The 21,523-nt window shown below is 45.2% G+C and overlaps 1 protein-coding gene across 4 annotated transcripts in view; it reads right to left on the bottom strand.

The window, feature by feature from the left end:
- rxraa (retinoid X receptor, alpha a) overlaps positions 1-13,153 on the bottom strand; it is a 102,804-nt gene extending 89,651 nt beyond the window's left edge. For all 4 annotated transcript variants that reach the window (XM_041960590.1, XM_041960592.1, XM_041960591.1 and 1 more), the window contains exon 1: positions 12,875-13,153. In XM_041960590.1, coding sequence (XP_041816524.1) covers positions 12,875-12,902 — 28 coding nt within the window. In that variant the 5' untranslated portion in view covers positions 12,903-13,153. The remainder of the gene's footprint in view (positions 1-12,874) is intronic.
- Between the last annotated feature and the right edge of the window lie 8,370 nt (positions 13,154-21,523).

The following is a 21,523-nucleotide window of genomic DNA, read 5'->3' as shown; positions in this document are numbered from 1 at the left end:
CGCAGAGACGGACAGAGGGCCTCGCCGTGCATCTCTTATGTACTGTAAGGGCCCCGTAGCTGAACGCAACGCCGTGCACTCGGTCAAAGCCGAGCGGTACAAAACGACTGAAGGTGTTGATTCAATGCTGAGGCTTTCTTGTCCCTCTTGGGACTTCGTACCTCAAAGGGAGGCTTGTGAACACAGTCTCTCTGCATCCTTTTCAGTGACAACAAACTAACACATGAAAGAGCTAAATTTGTTTTTGAAATAGCACAAAGGTAGCCAGTTTGTGTTTTAAGCATGATATGCAGCTGCTCTTTCATGCTAAACCAGAAAGGTCTGTGTTGGTTCTGGTGAAAACACAACAAAGAGGTTATTTTTCATGCTATGATTTTAAGTTCATTGTCTGTAAGTAGAGGAAATCTTTTTTGGGGGTGTTTTTATGAGGGGTTGTGTTTGGGCCAGGACTGGCCTAGGACTGGGTCCACAGCCGGGTGCCCTCTCACTTCTGTGCCAATTAATTAGGCTGGCCCCGCACAAAGGGGAGCTGGTCACATGGGCCCAATTTGGCCGGCTATAAAGTCTGCGAGGGCTCAACATTCGTTGCTACAGGAGTATTTACGTGCCTGCCACACCAGGCTCAGAGACTTTGAAGATGCAGAAAACAGGACGTGGAAGAAGTGAAAAGATGGAGAAAAAAATAACTGAAATGAAAGGAGGGGACCCTTAAATTCCAGGGAATTTTTCCAGATGTTGCACAAATATTCTGCTGAGGCAATCCAGATGTGCTCACACTGTTTATTCCCTCTTTCTGCTCGCTGTTCCAAGGACTTCTCTTTATTCCCTTTCTTCTCTTTTACACTCTCCTTCTCTTTTCTACAACCCCTCCACCCCTCCCTCCTGCAAGCGGCCCGCATCAGTGTTCCCTGAGAGTGCCTTTTAAGTGAGGGCTTTAATAGCCCCCAGGGCACCTTAGCATCCACTAGGATCCTGTAATAAACATCCACTCTCATTCTCTACAGCACACGTGTGTGAGGGTGTGTGTCAGAGAGGGGGAGATTAGGTGCCTTGTTTTATCGTTCTTTGGATCAATTAACAATTAACTCTGTTACTAACAATAGCGTGCACTGATGCAGCCATGCGCCAAGTGAAGCAAGACCTAAATAAACACAACATGCTTCCTTTTGCAAGCCTCCGCGCTGATCCGGTTTTGTTTTCCCCCTTTTTTTCTGTCACGTCTCCCTTCCCCTCACCTCCACACAAACGCTGTCATGTCTGCTGAGGCTGCTCCTCTCCCACAGAGTGTGACCCAGTCACAACCCCTGACCCTCCCTCTCCCAGACAGCACACACTGACTCTCAGCTGCTTTACCCCGCGCCGCTCCAGATCCACCACTTCATGAATCAGTGAGTCAGGGACTCCCCACCACCATCACGGGTTCAGAAGCTACATGCTGTTGCACCAGCTCATCATGCACATGGCACGTGAAAGCGTACGTGTGCAGGCTTGCACACGCTATATGCATGCCCGAGCTTACACGCATACCCTTCCTGACACTCAAATACGTACAAACGTGCCTACTAGTGCTGACACGATCAGTCGATAAATCATTCAGCCGATCACCAGAAAAATGTGTGTTATTTATCAGGCGAGAACACAAACACACTCTGGTTCAAGTGTCTCAAATGTGAGGATTTGCTGCTTTTCTCTTTTTATGTCAGTGTCATCAAAATATATTAAATCAATAACGAAAGCAATTGTTAGCTGCAGCTCTACTGTACACTGACACACACACACACACACACACACACACACATAAATCTACACAGCTGCACACAGTCCTGCCAATAACGGTCCTGTTCCACCAAACAACTCAACGCTCAGATCTGTCCTGTTTAATCTGCAGCCTTCTCCTGTTTCCCCATTCTGGGCTGAAACTGAAGAAAGCATCCTAAATGTGACACTTGAACTTGTCAGAGCCGTTTGTGCAGGCAACTGTCAGCACTTTGGTATGTAGAAGCGTGATGACAAAGACACGGCCAGCGCCTGCCTGTCTCCGTCTGTCAAACCTGGTTGCTCAACTTTCTTCTCCAAAATAGCACAGGCAGATTTATACAGAAGGTATGGATCCATTCGCACTGAATTTCTGCATTCACTGCATTGCAGCGTCAAGGAAATGACACACAGTGTCGTGGAACAGTGCTACAAAGCCACGAACATAATCCATTTACGTGACTCTGAGGACATTTTCCTTGGTGGCACAATGCGGGGGTTTTCTTAGTCTAATAAGCAGGTTAACAAATTCTATAGCCAATATGAAAGAGCATACAAGTCAGCCACCGCTTAATTCGGCTCCTGCATTCATTCAGCCTTCTTACTCACAGTGACTAAGTAGTGGTTCTCAGTTAAAAATAAAATACCCTGCATTCAGGCTTTGCCATGATCAAGATGGGTTTATATTGGAGCAATTTATGATGTGTTTCATTGTTGTCTGATATTATGTGGCCGCGTTGTTTTGTATTACATGGCTCTACTGTTTAATTTTACTGCAAACACTGTCTGCAAAGCAAATTTCCCTTCTGGGGCAATAAAACGTTGAACTCGAACAGACTGAAATGTGAACAGAGGAAGGGCGGGACCAGCCATCTACGCGCCTTCAATTCAGCGTCACTCAGTTACAAGCGGCAGAGGTGCTTTTCATTGAAGTTGTTTACAGTGCTCTTCAAGGTGGAATGATTAGTACAGTGTGTTCATCTGTCAATATCGAGAGTAAAAAGCTTGGTGTCGCTTTTCCAGCTCGACAGCCCCTCCTGCTCTATCCTTAACACCCTTCCAGCTTCCTGCTGTTGAGAACATTCCTGAAACCAGACGGCTGCAGCAAGGTGTCTATCCATAGGTGACAAAGCCCTCCAGACTTCTGTGAAGACTGCTGCATGTGTGCACGTCTCTTGTGTGTGTGCACATGCATACGGATGTGTGAGTGTGCGTGCGTGTGCATGCGTGCCGCGGCCTTGGGACCACAGTCGGGCGGATGTATGAACATTCTAGGCCTGCAGGCGTCAACAAAGAGTTAATCACTCTTTCTCTACTGCAGGCAGAGGAAAAACCCACAGAGGAACCCTGTTATCTCACATATCATCGGGTTTCTCTTGTCTCTCTCATGCATGGCAATTTGTGAAAATAATGTGAACGTTACAACTCTCTTTCTACTCTCCTGATGACTGCCGTAACAACAGCCAGGAGCACTACGAGCCGAGCGGTATCAGCGACCTTGATAACGACCCCACGGGGTTAAATACCTGGGACCAGTCAGTTAGAACTGAAGAAGCTTCTTGGATGAGAGGCAAAAAGTTTTCAAGCATCTACAACCAAGTCCAGTTGCCCTTGATTTAACCCTCCTTGGAAAACCATGACCTGGATGACATGAGCATCTTCACAGACAACAACTCATGAAACTTGTACGCATTTGTGCTTCCTATTCATCACTGCAGTGATCTGCGTCAACACTTTTTGTTTCTGCTAACGTCCCTCAGTATCCTCCGTCTCATCAGTAATCCAGACTGTTTGGTAGTTCCTGTAATGGATCTCCTGTTTATCATAATTGCAGTCACAGCCTCTAATCTTACAGACTGGTTTAAAGGGCCATTTCCCTGAAGTCGGTCCCGAAACTGTTTATTGTTTCATTATGACAAGGCCATGAAAGTCAAAGAAAACTCTCTGGTGCAGTATGTGTAGCGAGCTATTTCTCAGAGGATCTGGAAATACCGGTTGATATACGGTTAACTGCTCCAACTGTCCTCAATCCATGCGGGCCTGACTCAGAGGAGGGGAAAACTGAAAGCGGATGAAGCTCTACCAAGAACTCTGATGGCAACTTGCAAACAGAAATCTGAAGAGAATTGAAGAAAACTGCTTTTACTTTGTAACTGAAATCAGATATCGGTGTAACTGAACAACAGGACATCGGCTAAAGCAAATATGGAGAGCTGGTGTGCATGAAACAGGTGGCTTCAAAGCTGTAGAGACAGGAGCATGGTAAAAGCTGGCTACCGCACAAGAGTTATTACCAGCAATGTGATAATTTTCTGCAGTTACGGTTGCTAGGGCGCTAACGTTCGTCAATAGCAGAGCCAATACGGGGACATTCATTTCGACTGACAGCTTCTAGCCTGATGAAAAGTGGCCATTATTACACGCAGCATTATATCTGTCAGGTAAACAGACACACTTGCTCTCACATAACTGGCACGTTAAGTCCGCTGCAGTTAAGTTCAGTTCGTTACACATTAAAGCAGTTATTGTAAAAGTGTTGGATGGCACCGATGGAGCCACTTCATTCCATCCCGGTATTTCGTTAACTCTCGGTTGAGGTTCCAAGCAAGCTGAGCCGCTACTGTGCGTTGGATTTCAAACAGACCTCTGATTGGTCAGAGAGAACCAACCAGAGTCGTCAGTCAGTTGTCTTTTGTTTGCTGCCTGCAGCATTTTCTCAAACAAAGCTTGTCTCCTTATATAATAAACAATCAAATAACGAGAAACAAGAACACGAAACATTCAATGCTACGTGTGTTGCTGTTGTTATAAGAGAGGCGGAGCTCAACGCTTAAAGGTAAGCTATGCAGGAACTGTTGCTGTTTCCTAACCATCAGTTCTCCTCTTCCTCTTGGATGTGTGCCGCTTACTGTCCGGCACCTGTTCACTAACTTATAACCTCACCTGTGTGCTGTTATTGGCAGGAGGCTACACACCCACCGCCCATAGTCTACAGCTCTGAAACCTGCCAAACACAGCACAATAGGAAGAAATGGAGAACATGCAGGCAGAGGGCAGGGTCTCTGCAAATGCAAACGCAGCCACACACTTCTAATGGACCATAAGTGATGACTGGGGGGGATTGCTTTCGTATCAATGCATACACTGTCTTTTTGGGAAAATCCTGCACGGTACACCTTTAACGTGTGTGTGAGCAATGAGTGCGTGGTTGGTTGAGTGAGAGAGACAGCGAGCAGCAGAAAGTGATGGCGAGTGCGAGCAGAGCACAGGAAAAGGTGAGCAGTGAGTTGTCAGTGTGACAGTAAATGTACAGTGGAGGTTGCAGTGTGTCAGTTAACAAAAGCTGCAGCTTCTCAAGAGCAAGAAAAGTCTGTCTGTTATTTCCCCACTGCAGGAAAGGTGGGGGAGGTTAACCCCGAAGTCATGGTAACAACCCCACCTACATTTATGAGTACTGTCTGCAGTGGAAATGCAAAGTAGATCAGGTTTAGGTACATGCAGGTACGGGTTTGGTATGGGTTTCAAAAGGTAATACACTGAAAGTGTTTGGTGGGAACGCAACTTTAGCTTATTTGTTCTGAACAAGAGAGTAAGTCTGGCAACAGGCTGCTAGTGTGCAGCATCACACTGTGGAGGTGAGGAGCAGTATTCACAAACCTCTCCCGTGCACAGACTGGTCCTCCTGCTAAGAAATACTCTTTGAATTTAGAAGTTTCCCCTAAATTTAAGATTAAATCCTAATAAATGCAGTGCACAAAGCATCTTAGCCAGAGCTCCTGAGGTGAGGAACTGTTTAAAGTAGCAGGAAGGACTTTCGTGGAGCTTAGGAGTTTCTTAAGCAGGGGAGAAAATAGCAGCAGGAGGTCGATGAAGGGGGAAAGTTTTACAAATGGTGAGTAGCTACAGAATTGATATTTGTAGCTGCACATTTTTTTTTTAATAATTCAACCTCTGTTTTACCAGGCAAGACATGAAGAGCAATTCTTTATTCACAATGACGGCCTGGCAAGTGCCAGAAGACACTGGCGGGGGGATGAAATGGGGATGAAATGGACAAAATAAAGCTTTTGAAAATACTTTTTGGGAACATTACGACCCACGATTATGCGATGTTCATCTGGCCAATACTGGGAAAAGGCAAAGCTGAGCTTATTATTGCCTAATAGAACAAATATTATTATCACATCTGCAGGTGGCCATAAAATGTGCACGATGCAAAAACACAACCTTAGAGAACTGAGTGCTGTGCTTTGTGCCCATAGGATACTGTGCCTAATTCTAAGTTTATTCTAAATAATGGCTGCTCCCAAATAAGTTATTTTTCTGGGTATGAAAGCCTATATGTGTGTTCAAAGCAAGTGTATGTCTTTTAACTATATTTCTACTCTGAGCTGGTGTCGGTCTCAAACTTGGCAGCATGAGGCGGCCTCACTGGGGTCAGATCTCATTTCCATGCCAGTACAAACCTCTACCTGAGTGAGGAAAGAAAAATGAGGGATATCCTTAGTCAGTTTTGAGTGTACCTTGGCAAACAGCTTTGCTTTTTAAAATCTTCTCTTTTATGAGTATAAAAACAGTCTAGATTGACTGCTCGCTACCTTGCTCTCTTAATCTTAAAAACTCCATTATGTGTTTGTGTAACATTGGCATTATACAATGTGTGAAAATAAGGATACTGGAGCTACTTCATCACACTCAATATATGCATTTGTTGGCGTGCAGGTGTAAATGCACATAACCTTCGGCCTTTTGCTCTCAAAAGTGCTGCCTTCTGCTTACAACCAAACACCCGCCCACTCGCACACAGTCCCACACGCACACACACAGAACATAAGCGAGGTGTTTTGCATGCTGTGGGATTTCCGTGGCCCTGTGCCCAGCAGTGCGTGGAAGCCCCACCCCCCTGGCATCTGGCAAGGTGACAGACAAACATAACAGCGGCGGCGGCTGGTGGTGGTGGTGGTGGTGGTGGGGAGGTAGGCAGGCAGGCAGGCGTGAGGCACACTGGGACACCTCCTCTCGCCCCCTGTGACCTCAAAAAGAAGCTGTAATGGAGCGGCGAGAGACACGGTCTTAATTACCTTGCTCTGTTTCTGCTGCGGCGCCGAGTGTTTACATGTACATACACACAGACACACGCGGGCTGTTTTGAGTATGCGTGTGAAAAAGACAGGGAGAGCACTGTGTATGCACCTGAATATACAGTGTTCGAAAAACAACCCCGCAGTCGGAGTCTGCAATCTCGTTCTTTGTCTTTCTCGGAGTGCAGAGACATCAAACACATCATTCCAGCTTTTGATCATGTTACACACTGATGATATCGCAGCCAGTGTAACAGATACATATTATTACAACATGTAAAGCAATGAGCCCGTGCGGTTCAACCTTACTTCTGCGACCTCTCGGCTGGATGCAGAAAATAAAACTCTACTCACCCCCGCTGCATTGTTCTACACGGCTAATCTGAGTGAAATAAATCAACATTTTTTTTTCTTTAGTTCTCATTGGGGCCAATTATAATCAGTGTGGGAAAAAAAATGTGGGCATAAGAAACTATAATGACATGAAGGAGCATAACATATCTAGGATTCACTCGATTCGTCATCCCTCTCCAGCGAATCCCCATCAAAGCCTATGTGCTCATGACTTAATTACAAAACACATCATAGCCGCCAAATAGACGAGATATTTTCATGCATTACCGCGACCAGAGCTGTTTTTACTATTGAAAACATGCCAACTTGAGGATAGCGGAGGAGTGGAAAGGGTAGTAAGCCTCTGACAGCTACTGTTTTCATGTTTTGTTTTTTTTATTTCTTGGCAGGGTTTTAATATCACAACTACAACATGCCGCGCTCCTTCTTTCCCGTTCCTTCTTACTCATATTGTCTCTTTCTACCTCAGCGTCGGCCGTCTTTCTCAGCCTCTCTCCATCTTGCTCGCCGATGCACACAGACCACAGAGGAGAGAGTTCTGGCTAGAGCAGGGCAAACCGACCTTCCTCTCAGCGCGAATTATGAGTGTGATCTGGTCAATTCCCCACAGAGACTACGTTTCCACTTCAAAAGAGTGACTGTACGCACCCTGAATACCGCCAGCCCGCAGAGGAGCCATTCAGACACTCTGAGGGCCTGCAATAAACCTTGAGACTAATGGTGTTCAGATGATTCCAACGCTGAGCGTAAAGTGTTCACAGTAACAAGCTTCTGCAAATCCAAACTGTGAGTGTAAATTACAACTGGAAAGATTGGTTGATTACTATTTAAAGACATCTATTTAAATGGCAAACATTCCCTGGTTCAAGCTTTTAAAATGTCAGGACTGGCTGCTTTGGTCTTTCTGTGAATATTTTGGGGTTTTGGGATCGAATATATCAAGCAATGAGAAGACGTCACCGCTGGGAACTTGGAAAGGCCATTTTTCACGATTTTATAGACTGCACTCAAACTAATTCTTAGTTGCTGCACCACCGTTAATCAACACAAACCACAAGTTTTGGAATCATAGATATGGAGAGATCGACGCAGGATAGCAAAAAAAAAAGAAAACAAAAGATAGAAAGAAAGACAAACACAGAGAGAAAAAGAAAAAAGAAAGAATTACAAGCTACTGTCTTTAACAAGTTTAAAAGACAGATTGAGTGCCAAAGGCAAATTCCTGAAATGATCGAGCATATGAGGAGCAAAGGTCAAGGTTTGAGGTGCAAAGTTCAGAGCGGCCGTTATCAATAAAGACCTCCTGCGAGCGAGGAGCTCCTTACACAAATAATTAACGAGCCCGTGAGTCATTCCATGACTTGTGTATCAAAAAGCCTTGCAGCAGTTTCTGGTTTGAACTATGTTTAGAACATAAACAAGTGTGGGCTGCAGAGGAGAGAGCACGGCAGGGTAAAATATGCACCGTTTTATCCGAAGCCAACTCTTAATGCTCAATACTGATCAGCACAGACATTCCACGAAGAAAAACAAAACACAGGTCCACACTTCACGGCGGTCTGGTGTAATTAAAAAAACAGAGTCTCGCTGTGTTCATAATTGGAGCATAAATCTTCTCTTCTTACAGTTTGGTTTGGATGGTGGCAGTGGTGACGGGTGGGAAAGTGGAGGGTGGGCACATGGAAGGCAAGCAAATTTTCTTTGATTTGCTTGAGTTAAAGGCCTCGTGGGTGACATAGGGAGAGAGAAAGAGAAAAAAGAGAAAGGAGAGGGAGAGAGAGCTGTCACTTTAAGCCATTAAGTCTCGCTATAAAACTCCTCCAATAAAAATGACAGCTGCAGCCCCTTTTCTCAAAAGGGGAGCAAAGCATCACATCAGGAACACAAAACTGGACGGTCGTAAAAGACAAACTTGGCCAAATGCTTTTGGCAGTGTAATTCCACCAGCCCGCTCCCACACACACACACACACACACACACACACACACACACACACACACACACACACACACACACACACACACACACCCCTCCCGGCAGACACATACCCTCTGCCTGTATTACCTTTGTTCCTGAGTTACTGCCAGAAGAGGAATGTCAGTCTCTCCCCCACACACACACACACACACACACACACACACACACACACACACACACACACACACACACCAGCATGAATCTCACTTTCTCATCAAAGACCATGAACTTCATTGATTTTGGGAGTAAGTGTTTGTTTGTGTGTGTGTGTGTGTGTGCACTGGTGTACCTTATGTTCCCCAGAACAGAAAGCACCACAAAGTTTAGTTCCACCAGATTAAGGAAAAACAACACACACCTCTTTGGCAGGTGGTAAAACAGGCACTTTTCAATGGTGCTAAATTAATTGTGATGTATCAAAAGAACCAGGTTTGTCTCAAAGAGCTAAAGATTTCAGTCGACATTCAGCCTACAAAATTTGTACAAAAAACAGATGGTTTGGTGTGTGGAAGTCTAATCCTTTTATCTTTCAATTATTTAAATTAGACTTGATTCTTTAGTTTTGCTTCTTTTTTCTCATTAAACGTGTACTAATGTATTTGGACGTTTTAAAGAAATGTATGTTCAAAAAAGTTGTATTTTGAAACGAATATCTTTTACGAATATCTGAACACTACAAGAGTGAACTCGGTCGAGTGCAGATCTCCACCAGGCTGACAGTCAAGTTGACCGCAAACATAACAAAAACAGGGATTCAGTCATTTCATACGGTGCCTAACTTCACAGGATCATAACATATTCAGTCTGGAATTGATCTGCAGATGCTCCAGTTCAAGATGACTTCAAACTTTTTTTACGGATGTCAGTGATTGAGCCACGAAAAAGGCCAAAATGTGGCTGGCAACAGACTAGGTAAGCTTTGTTTTAGGCTAACCAATCCCCTTTTGCTATTTTGTATCCTAAATAGTGCTGAAAAGACAAAAGTGTAAGCTTTGCAATTGGCTCATAAGGAATCTTACGGATATTTATTTAGATTCATAACACAATCTGCTCTCAAGGTGCCAAAATTCGGAACCGATTGACCTAAGTACAAAGTACCGTACTTGGCAGGACCGATGTAATTCTGACGGTGCCCTTTAAAGAAGAGTCTGAGTGGAAACAAGACTCCAAACTTGATCACTTGCAGCCCCCACAGCTTGGCAGAGATAATACAGTGTGTTATTAGTAAATGAATTAAAAATAGCTGTACATCTCACGACATAATCTAATTGTAGTCAAGTTGATTTTATTGAAATTGGCCGAATTTCCATCTGAGGGCTTTAGAATCACGATATACTGTACAACTCAATCTATCCTCAAACACTAGTTATGGATAAAGAAAAACTCAATAAAACCAGACATGTGCAACATTCAGCAGGTGAAACTACATTAAGGAGAACTACTTAGGCGCTGACATATTTGCCACAAAATAATCAACCAAACAGAAAATCAATACCCACAGATCACCTGAATGACAGGAAAAAGCTTTTCATCTTAGCACTGTTGAACGACTCTCTTTTTCTTTCCCAGCCACGCTGTTCAATAAACTGACAGACTGTCGCGATCTGCCTCATATTGCTCTGACAAGAGGACACATTCTCCTTTCAGTGTCACCCCTTCAGTCTTCACAGCTTAATGTCAGATGGGGGGGGGGGGGGGGGGGGGGGTGCTTGCTGATGGGGGGGATCAGGCAGCACATCAGCGCACTGAGAGCAGGGTGCCAAAGGGAAATGTCGTCATCACAGCCAACAACCGATCTATTATTGTGAAATGTACTGGCTGTCATTTCAAACAGTTGCATGTCAGGATTTCTAATGCGGCACGACAGATAATTACACTGAGTAAGCGGCTAATCGATACGTTCAAGGACTCCGCAGATAGCGGCGTCCTTGAAGTGGCCAATTAACAATCAGCACTCAAGTGGACCTTTGATGGAGCAAGTTTAAATATAAATGGCGACAGCAGGACCGACAGATTAGGACTACAGGCGATGCAAAAGCTGCTGATACAGCACAAGGAAGAGATGAGATCCAACACTGCTGGAAAAAAGTCTTCCTCCTCATTTAAACAATTGAGGGCTGAGCGGTACACCAACCACAGAGGCTGCCTGCATGTGCTGCCAACTGTGTGTAAGGGCTACTCTGGTGCACACTTAGGCAGAACTGAAACTGAAACTTTCAGCTTGGACACACAATACAGAGCACCTGTAATAACAGCCTGTCAGTGTGTGTAACACTGGCGGTTCAGCGTGCTTTTTGGGAAAGCCACATAAAGGGCGTTGTGGCGGCGGTGTCAGCGAGCGGGGCCTGTAACAGAAGAAAGCCGCCCGGCGTCTCAGAAGTCCCCCTGAATCTCCTCGGTGCATCCAGGCAGCTGGTGATACGTGTCGAGGTGTAACGTGACGCCCTCATGAAAGAGCAGCAGACACAATAAGAGGGCTCGCCTGCAGCTCGGAGCTGGATCTCTGCTGCAGGGGACAAGGGTCCGCTCTGTTCACTCTGACAAGCTTACAGTAGCGCTCGGCATTAATCATTTACAGTGCCGTGTGCTTGTGTGTGTTTAAACTGGATATTAAAAGGATCCCTTTGGACTCGATAAGGACTAATGGTTTCAAAGCAGAGCGATTTCCAAACAAAAATGATGGAAATCCAGACAGATCAAGAGTTAAATGCTGCCTTTTTCCTTTGCTTTCTGGAAGAACGAAGCAAGAAAAGCGAAACGTGAAAGTTGCCACTCTCCCTCTAAAAAAAAAAAAAAAAAAAAAAAACACACACACACAAAGTGCCAATTCAGTAGGCTGCCTTTAAATCAGCGTCCTCCAACTCAGATATGACAACATAGAGAGCAGAGACGCACACCTGTGTCACCTGCCTGACGCTGGCACTAATCGCTGCTCAAGCACAGCTTTAAGTGACAAACTGTCTTTGACAAATCCAGCAACTTTGCTTGAACGCAGCGCCAAGTTGAACATCCCAGTCTGTGTGCTGCTCGAGTTCATTTTCAAACCACCGGCGACACATTCAAAGTCAAACGGAAGTAAATTTAGCCGCAAGTTAAAACAAGTCACGTGAAAAACAAACGCTTTACGAAAACACTTGAACACAACATGGGCTAGCTTAATACATAAAACACATGCTAGAAGAGTAAAAGAAAAAAGAGGCTCCTCGTTCGAATTAAAATGTCTTTTAACTTTTTTTCCGATACTAACCGTTCACACGCCACAAGCACAAAAACTTTTCCACACGGAAAAGACGTGAATTAAAGTTTTACGCGAACTTAAAAGACGTGCATTTCATTGCAGCGGACGCGATGTCCGCGCACAGCTTCTCCCGAGCGAGATGTCACTCCGCATCAAGGCGACATGTCATCGGCTCGGATAGCAGCGTGAGATACGCGGCGCGGAGAGGATACGTCTGGGTTTGTTTTTAGTGGAAAACGACACGACCGCGTTAGCTGGACGAAGGGGAGACGACGTCCGCCGCCGCTCGACAACCGCTCCAAGCATGTTGATGCGTTCGGCAAGTCGCACGCGCTGTCAAAAGAGGAAAAAAAAAACAGCGCGAGGACACATTTTACACTAACGTGCGGATGAAAGTCCTATCAAAAACCCACTAATTTAGAACACAGCCAGGCTTATTCTTGTTAGTCATGATATCAAACAAACTTACCCAATGATAAGAATGGTTTGGTTTCCATGTCTGTCTGGTAGGTTAGCTCATGCCAGCTGAGACGACCGCGTTCGGGAGTTTTTCACAGGCTCGAGCAGACCGGACCAGACCTGGTCGCTGCTGCCGCTGCTGCCGTCCTCTTCAAGCAGACTCGTCTCGAAGCGATAAAAGTGACAGGTCGATGTCTGATAAGTCTCGGCAGATAACCTAACGTTTCTACCTCTGTTTGCTCATTCGGCTGCCGCGCTCACGCTCACGCTCCTCTCCTCTCCCCTCTCGCGCTCGGTGTACAACAACTCCAACTACTGGATCTGCACTGCAAAGGGGACCTGTGCAGGGGGTACTCCCACCAACGCGGGCCGGGCTGCAGCGACGCGGCAGCCTTATCGTCAACTCTGGAAATGTGCAACACAAAAGGGGAAAGCAACACGCAGCAGCGCGCTTCGCCTTAGATACTAAAAGTCTGCAGACTTCCTCCAGGTTGAGCTTTCTCCAAATCATGCGCAGCCCCTTTCAGCCGAGCGGCAGCCGCTTATTCTTTCCACTTCTTATCTGCTGTTATTTTAACCTGGTCACATCTGTTGAGCCAGGGCTGTTGGCTCAATAGATAGATGTTTAAACTGCATCTGCAATTAACCTCTCTAGAAGCTGCTACAACATACATAATATAAACACTCTCACCTGCACAGAAGATGGCATTTTATCCTGCCTGAATCTGGATTTGAGAACTGTTAAATAGCTTAAAACACTTGATAAAGAGCTAAAAATCCAAGAGGGACATTCAGAGAACTAAAACTCAAGTTCAGCCTGCAAATTTGCTGTTTAGATAAACGACAACCAGAACGATTAGTGCACGGAAAAGCGATGGAAATCTGGCTTTGTCATGTTTATTTAAAAAGAAATCGTCACAACTTGTAACCAAGCTGGTGATATATGAAACAGGCTATCACAACCTATTCCGATTCCCTCAGGTACACTGAGATATTGTTTTTATATTGGGTAAAAGCAAAAAAGAAAGGAAGAAAAAAGAAAGAAATCCAGCTCATTAAAGTTGTGCAAGCTAAAATTTTAACAATATCAATATTTCTCTCAAAATTCCCCACTCTGCATCTGCTAATGTTTACTAATTCACACTGTGATCTGCCAACATGGCACAAAAAAGAAAAAGCTATGAATTTATAGTAGATGCATGAAAGTTTTGGGCATATCCACATAAGCCCCCCTCGGCGTGCTGTGCAGAAAGCGGCATCACGCTCAATTTGCATAACTCTCATTGCATCAGAGCGAGGCTAGATCCAGATCTCCGTCATTGTTCTCGCTGCTGTGTCTGTTCTGAGCATGACAATTTGTGCCAAATTCAAGCCACATCCATCTTGTGTGCACCTCGTCTCGTTCAGCACTCAATCCTGCACACATAGCGAGGAGGCGCATGTTTCAGGAGAGTGAAAAATGTCCTTCTTTGGCCCAGATTGAAGCAGAGCGCCACAGATGCAGGCTTTACAGTTTTCCCCCCCACACTGTAGAATCCCTTATGCAGTGCATAGGAGCGATGTAGGGTATACATACACCTCCTGCAGCCATCCTCCAGGCCCCTGCGATGAGCCTGCTCATATTTAGCACTTGAAGGTGTTCACCACGTTTGTACTGAGGCGAGATACATAATTAATGCAATGCATGGCACATCAAAGATCAAAGGCAGTTGTGCAAAAAAAAAAAAAGGGAAAAGTTAAGTCTGACTGGGCACTGATTCAAGGTGTGCGTGTGTGTGTGTGCATGGGTGTGCAAGGGAATGTGTGTGCATTTTATGTGTGTGAGGGGAGAAAAATGGCTGATTATTCCAGTCAAGGCTTTGCTTTTGTGCAAATCTCTCCTTCATCTGCCATCCCTGTAAACAATTATCAATCATCAGACAGTGTCATGCTAGCACAATGATGTTAAGTGACTTAAGTGGCGGGGTAAATGCTCATCAGAGAGGGAGGGAGGGAAGAGCAGCGATTGGACATCCTATTTGTCCTCGGTTCTGGAGGCTGTCTTGCCTCGGGTCCTCGCTCTGTAATAGAAGACAGACACAACCCTGCCTTTTTAAACACCTCGATCAGGCTGGGTTCTCTCATCTGCCCGCTAAAACCAGCTATTTAATCCTCAACCTGGGCCATGATTAATAGCGGTCTGACCCTTCACCTCCATCCATATAAATTGTCTGTAGCTTGTCCTGGCTCTCCTCAGCGCCTCGCACCTCTGCTCGCGGAGGTTCTGGAGTCCATTTTTAACTCTTAATTGCAATATCTCTCGGCTCCGTTCTTGCTTTCTCTTTTGTTTTTCTCCACTTTAAGCAATGTGTTCGGGCCTCCAGGGACGGGAGACCACCGTCACGATACACTCCACCATGGTCGCTTTGACAGCCGACCTCCTCCTCTTTCTCCCTCTCTTAAAGTGGGTGATAAATGAGACAAGGGCCTTTTGGTCTCCTTTGTACTTTTGACCATTCACAACAAGCTCATCCGTAGAAGCGATTATGGCCTCTTTCAGTGGCAATGACAATGGTTTCCAGTCCTTAGGAATGTACGGATAAATATTCACTGCAATTTTAGCGATTAATTGTTTCGTTAATGCAGTTCAGAAAGACGTGGAAAAGGCTCATTACAGCCCAGAACTCAACAGTATCCAATTTACATAAAACAGAGGAAAACAGCTAATTTGCCAACTGGAGAATCTGCAACCAGCGAAATGTGGATTTTTTTGCTTGAGAAATGACCTAAATACTCATTCAGCAGTCCTTTTTTTCATTATATCAAATTAAGCCAAGTCTCTTAACCTAATAGAGGAAACCACTTAAAAGCAAGTAGTCAGACACATGGTTGATTGGCTTTTTTCTAGGAGGAAATGCCCGACAATTCCCTTTTACTGTTTTTTTATTCCACTTCAATGTGGACATGATTGAGGGCTGAGGAAAAAGGTGTGCTGCGAGGAACACAAAAGCCTGTGAGATCATTAGGGCGTTTGCTGAGGTGTTCAGCATTGTCCGCCCCGAGGGAAGGTCTCGATCGTCACAGCCCCGGGTTCACATTCCTTAACCCCAGGGTCAGGGCTTTGTCTGAGGATAGCACCGAGGCAACTTCCCCTGCGGAAATCAACAAGAGCTGACACACTGAACGCTGGAGACGCACACAGAGGCAGGAAGAGGGCCCACCACGCGCACACACACACACACAGAAGCACATGCATAAACATGGCAATTTTGTCTAAAATCTGAGAAAACTGCAAAAGCACCATACCAGCGCATTAAATACAAATTGCACTCTCATACTTAACATTTCTGCTGACCACTTTCAAAAACATGCTTTAGCGTTTTAAAGCACATTATAGCCTGATTATGGAAACCACTTTATTTGGTGGTAAAACTGAGCGCATCCGAAATTGCAGGAATAATCTCTCATTGCACAGGAAAACTGTGTGAGCACATAAATACTGCAAGTTCGCATGGCCCATATTTTACCAAGCAGTCGGTCTGTAAACTGTGAGGAATGTTTGCAGGGCACAGTTGCACTGATTTTTACTGTTTGTCCTCGTTTTCTGGATCTTAAGACTCCTTTTCATTGATGTCACCGGGTCCCAAGATCCCAGCATTTAGGGTGGTGAGCACAATGTTATTATCACTGGTGGGAATGATGGCTAGATCTATGAAAATAAGACCAAAGCAAAGCAAATGGAATCCAGTGAATGTTTGGAAAGATTGAAAAAATTCAAAATCATTTCAAAATGATTCGTATTGTCAGCCAAAACACTCAAAAGCCCCGCAATGGTCCACAAAAGCACTATTCAGTGGCAGCAGCTATTTCTTAGATGGCATCTTTCTTCATGGCTTGTGACATTTTTTTAATCCCGCAAACAAATAAAAAAGAAAGGAAAACATCAACCTCTTCAACAAAGATATCAGAAAGCATTTCTTGCCGATGAAGCACATTTCGCCTCTCATGCTCAGCTCCACTCTGCTCTGTTTTCACAGACAGAGTTCATTTCATCGGAGGCGATAAGAGCTTTGTGGATATCTGCCCATCAAATCCAGCTGACGGATGGCATGAATCCAGGCGCAGGGCCAAGAAATGGCAGTTTAAAAAAAAAAAAAAAAAACGCACAATATTTTCCTAAATGATCAGAGCCCATTCCGCTCATGGCTGTTATCAATATTGAACATTACATCAGCTGTAGCACTGACTCACCACGCTGGGGTTTGAACGCTGCCACGGGCAGACGAGACTCCCTCAACGGGAGCGTCTGAGGCGCGGGCATGCATCATTCTTTAATATCATATTAAAGTGGAATTGGCTACATTTAAACAGACACGGCGATAAATCTCGTCAGCACTTGGCAGGAGCCGGTTTTATCAGGGAGGGGAGAATCACCGTCCCTGCAGAGCATCATCTTCTTACCTACGATTGAGTCCAGCGTTATTGCACAGTGATGGAGCTGCCGCGTTGCTGGAGCCGGCAGATTGAGTGGGTGAATTATGGCCGTGCAAAGGGTTGAAGGTGTAGTCAAACATTTCTTCTTTTTTTTTTTTTGGACTGGAGTTTAAGGAGGACAGGTGATGCAAGTACACACCGGAAGGTTAAGAATTCAGTTCACATAATTGAGATGCACAAGATTTTCTTTTTCAGATTATGATGAATTTTGATTTTTTTGCACCAAAATCTACAGAAAACACTGAATTTGTGTGGAGAAACTCTTAGCTGTCATCATCTAAAAAGGCACAAATCATACACATATATATATAATGTGTCACCTTCAGAGTGTCCTTTTCCCATCAGTGACCCATCCAAACAGAACACGTATTTTCCAGCCTGTCTCCAGTGTGACTGCTGAGCACGCAAACTGAGACTCTGGCTGCCTGATCACAGTTTTTACATGCATACCATTATATGTAATCTGCAACTCCACAGACTTGAGTTAAAGTAGGTCTACAGCACATTACATAAGCTCTGTCTTACCCCAAGCCTCCATTCACACAGCTATCTAGGTCTGTTTTGAAATGACAGTGCCAATTCAATTGTTTTTCCTGTCGTGCGCTGAATGTTACACATTTCTGTGCAGACATCTGTGGCCGAACGGCGCTGGAAACCGCAAGTGAACGTGTTAACCGGCGCCGACTAGATTCACTTGAGTCACTCATTTCCATTTTACAGAAAGCATTTTTTTCTTTTTTTTTGGCTTGCAGTTTCGCCTTGCAAAGCTCAGCTGCTTTGTGTTGCATTGTTGTCGATCCCGCTTCCTAATCCTGCTTTGCTTTGCAGCGTGGTGACTTGCAATCAGAGCGCATCTTGCGAGAATACGGCGTTCCCATTTCAGTTCCATAGGCTGAAAGATTTGGAGGCAGGATAAATGACTGGGTGGATGAAGTGTCTATTTTTGTGTTTGCTACTTAAATATGTTCTTTAATATGCTTCAGCTGCAAATGTGTGCATTTAGGGTGAATGAGAGCACTGAGATATGGAAACACTAGTCATCTTAAACAATTGCAACAGGCATTACAGTTAATTAAAGGTAGAAAATTAAAAAATATATAGGTCTAAAATAGGATTTTATCTTGAATTTTGATACTAGAACACTTAAAGCGTCTATTAATCTCAGAGGCCTGATATTGGATCTGATATTGGTCAATAGATGTGTCCTAAGTGACTTCCTCTCCAGTCTGTTCAGTACAGCTGGGAGAGAGCGCAACACTGTTGGACTTCAGCTGGGTAAACATTCCCCACTGAGGCCAGAGATCTTGTGTACACACAGGGCACAGCGCACGTTCAGCGAGGGGGCCTCACAGCCGCCACAAGGATGGATGGCCTAACCAGGCCAGAGTCCATGTGGGCACAGCAGTCAGAATATGACACGAGACCACCCCATCTGCTGAAGCCATTAAGCCCTGACGAGCAGATACCAGCTCGGGTGAGGCTGTAGCCCCTCCGCGCCCCCTCGCCTCCTTGTGTATCCACGTGCTGGCAAAGATGCACGCTCGCTGGTACGCCGCGCGAGCCCCAGACCGCCCGTGAAGGAAATGGACTCAATGGTGCTTGAAAGAGACAGAGAGAGTCATTTAACTGAGAGGAACATTAGAGTGAAGTGGAGTAACAGGACACCCACAGGACACCTACAGACCAGCAGTGACAGACCGTAGCTAATAATAAACCTCTGTGAGTCAGACGCGGTGGATGTGATAGAGATAATACATTTTCCTTAGCTGAAATCAAAGTCATTTTTCCTGTATTTGAGAGGAGGCCTGTGGAGATATCAGGGCTTATATTAGTGTGTGTGCGGGGCCCAGTTAGCCCAGGGACTAACAGAGATGCTATTTGTCTGTATTAACCCTCAGCGCAGGAGCTCATGCTGCTGCCGCCAGTTACACGTTCACCGTCTTCATCTGTTGTGGGATTAAGACCTGTCCCTCCGTTTGTTAATTTCTGAGAAATGTGGTGAGACAAGAAAAAGGTGATTTGTTTTCGGTTGAGGTAGCGCCACCATGTGAGCAATCAGAGCACTTTTGTTTGACTCAGAGGGGAAGACATGAAATTTATTTGGTTCAAGGGATTTTTTTCACCTATTTCTGCCAAAACTTAGCTACCACTACACTCTTCTAACAAATTTCATCCAATCAAAACCAGGTTTGGTGCGTAAACTTACTTGGATATGGCTGAGCAAGCAACATACCTCCAAATTAAATTATAAAATATGCTGTTTGTCCATGCCTTTTATGACACAGCGCGCGATTTTCTGACCTGCGTCCCCTATCGGCTGGACAGCATCCATCCCAAAACCATTACAAACAAATGTTCTAACATATTATGATGTCGCAATTGGGTATCGGGTCCAATACTGTGCTCACATGCTTGTAAAACTACTCCGATACAATCACGCCCCATACGCCTTTACAGCTAAGTGGCATTCGCTCACTACCCATGCCATGGCAGGTGTGTTTGATACGTTTTGGACATTCCAAAAAGTTCTGTTCACGTTGTTCACTGGGACAGCGGCAAAACACGATCAAAGCAATAAGGGACGCCGTGTGTTGCTCACGCCCTCCAGGTCTTTTACCTCCGAGAGCAAGAAAAAAAAAAGGGGGGGAGCTTATATGCCAATCAGTCTGACTGGCTGTCACTCTGTGTATTTTGATGCAGCTCCAGATCCAGGTGCACTGAAATCAATCACATTAAAATATTAAGAGGATCGTGTGGCCTAGGCAGAGGGAGGCACACTCTCAGTACTTCTCAGTCTGTTTTTATCTTACTGGGTGACCACGGATTTTTTTGCTTTGCTTTTTCTTAATTTGAAGAATGCGTTTCAAAAGGATTTTGTCGGCGTCGTGTTGCATTCTCAACGCGCTGACGATCTCTTGAATTTGAAAGTTTCTAAAATCAAGCAAGAGAAAGACAGAAAGAAAAACTTATTTCCAAACTTGTCGTGCAAGAACAGCTTTATCTTGTCTGCAGGCTGCTGGAGAGCCGCACATTATCTGTCTGCGGGCTGAGAGCGTGGGGCTGGATGTGTTAGCGCATGTGTGTGTGTGTCTGAGCCTCACTCTCACTGTGATTTACAGCTTCTCTCACACTCTCCCCTTCTGTCTGCTGGTCAACTGCCACGGTGAAGGCGGCTACAATGGCCGGCTACGAAGCACCATAAATCTGGACACTTCCTACCACTGTCTCCCACTTCAAGGGGAAGCCTGTCCTGTTGCAAACATGATTAACCCTCTTCCTCTCTGTCCACAACCCCCTGTGCACACCCTCCAACCACCATCCTCCCTCCCCCAACAGGAGGCCATGCTGCAGGGGAAAAAAACAGGGCCTCCTTCACACCTCAGAGGCAAGGAACCTTCCAGATTTACCATCCCTCCCCTACAAATGAAATAACTCATAAAATATAACCCAGACTTTTTACTGGACCTATAAAGACGTGAGTACGTGAATTAAAAATGAAAAACAGTGTAAAAGTAAACAAAACAGTTCATGCAAGGACTTACAGTATTCCTCCCCCACAATATGCTAAGTATAAAAAGCTAACACTTCTTTCTTTAAGTTTTTATGAAAGTGCCTCTCTTCTCCCAATGACAAAGTAAGAAAAAAAAAGTTTTCAAAAGGCTTTCAAACCACAAAAGGCTTGTTCAAGATGAGTGAAGCGATAGTCCCAGCATGCCAATTTGCAGCTTAGCAAGGAAGTTTGCTTGGTGCTGAGAGGTATGGAGCAGGAATGGAGACGTGTTGTCATTGAGCTGCCCAAACGCATCTATGAAATTTCAGATGAAAAAGAGGAGGGGGGCGGAGGGGGAGGTGTGCTGTCAGTGGAGACCGGGTCCTCCACTGAACTGTGGCAGCCGACTATAACATGAGCCTTCAGCTGAAGCAACAGCCTGTAGTCCAGAGGACACACACGCGCACACATGCTTGAAACGCACACAAACAGGCACTCTTAATCACCCACGGGCGCAGAAACGGACACACAGTCTCGCACATGCGTCTGCCCACCTGCCCACTGACGCACACGCATGGACAGGAGCGTGCACACTCGCACGCGCACGGCCGCAGAAAAGCTGGCGCACGCACACTCATTATTCATGGTGAAACACACACAGATGCTTGATCTCCTCGCTGTCAGTCAGGCTCTTGT

The sequence above is a fragment of the Chelmon rostratus genome, chromosome 19, assembly GCF_017976325.1.
Source record: "Chelmon rostratus isolate fCheRos1 chromosome 19, fCheRos1.pri, whole genome shotgun sequence".
Classification (NCBI taxonomy): Eukaryota; Metazoa; Chordata; class Actinopteri; order Chaetodontiformes; family Chaetodontidae; genus Chelmon; species Chelmon rostratus.
Note: the sequence above shows the minus strand (reverse complement) of the source record. Positions and strands in the feature narration are given on the sequence as shown.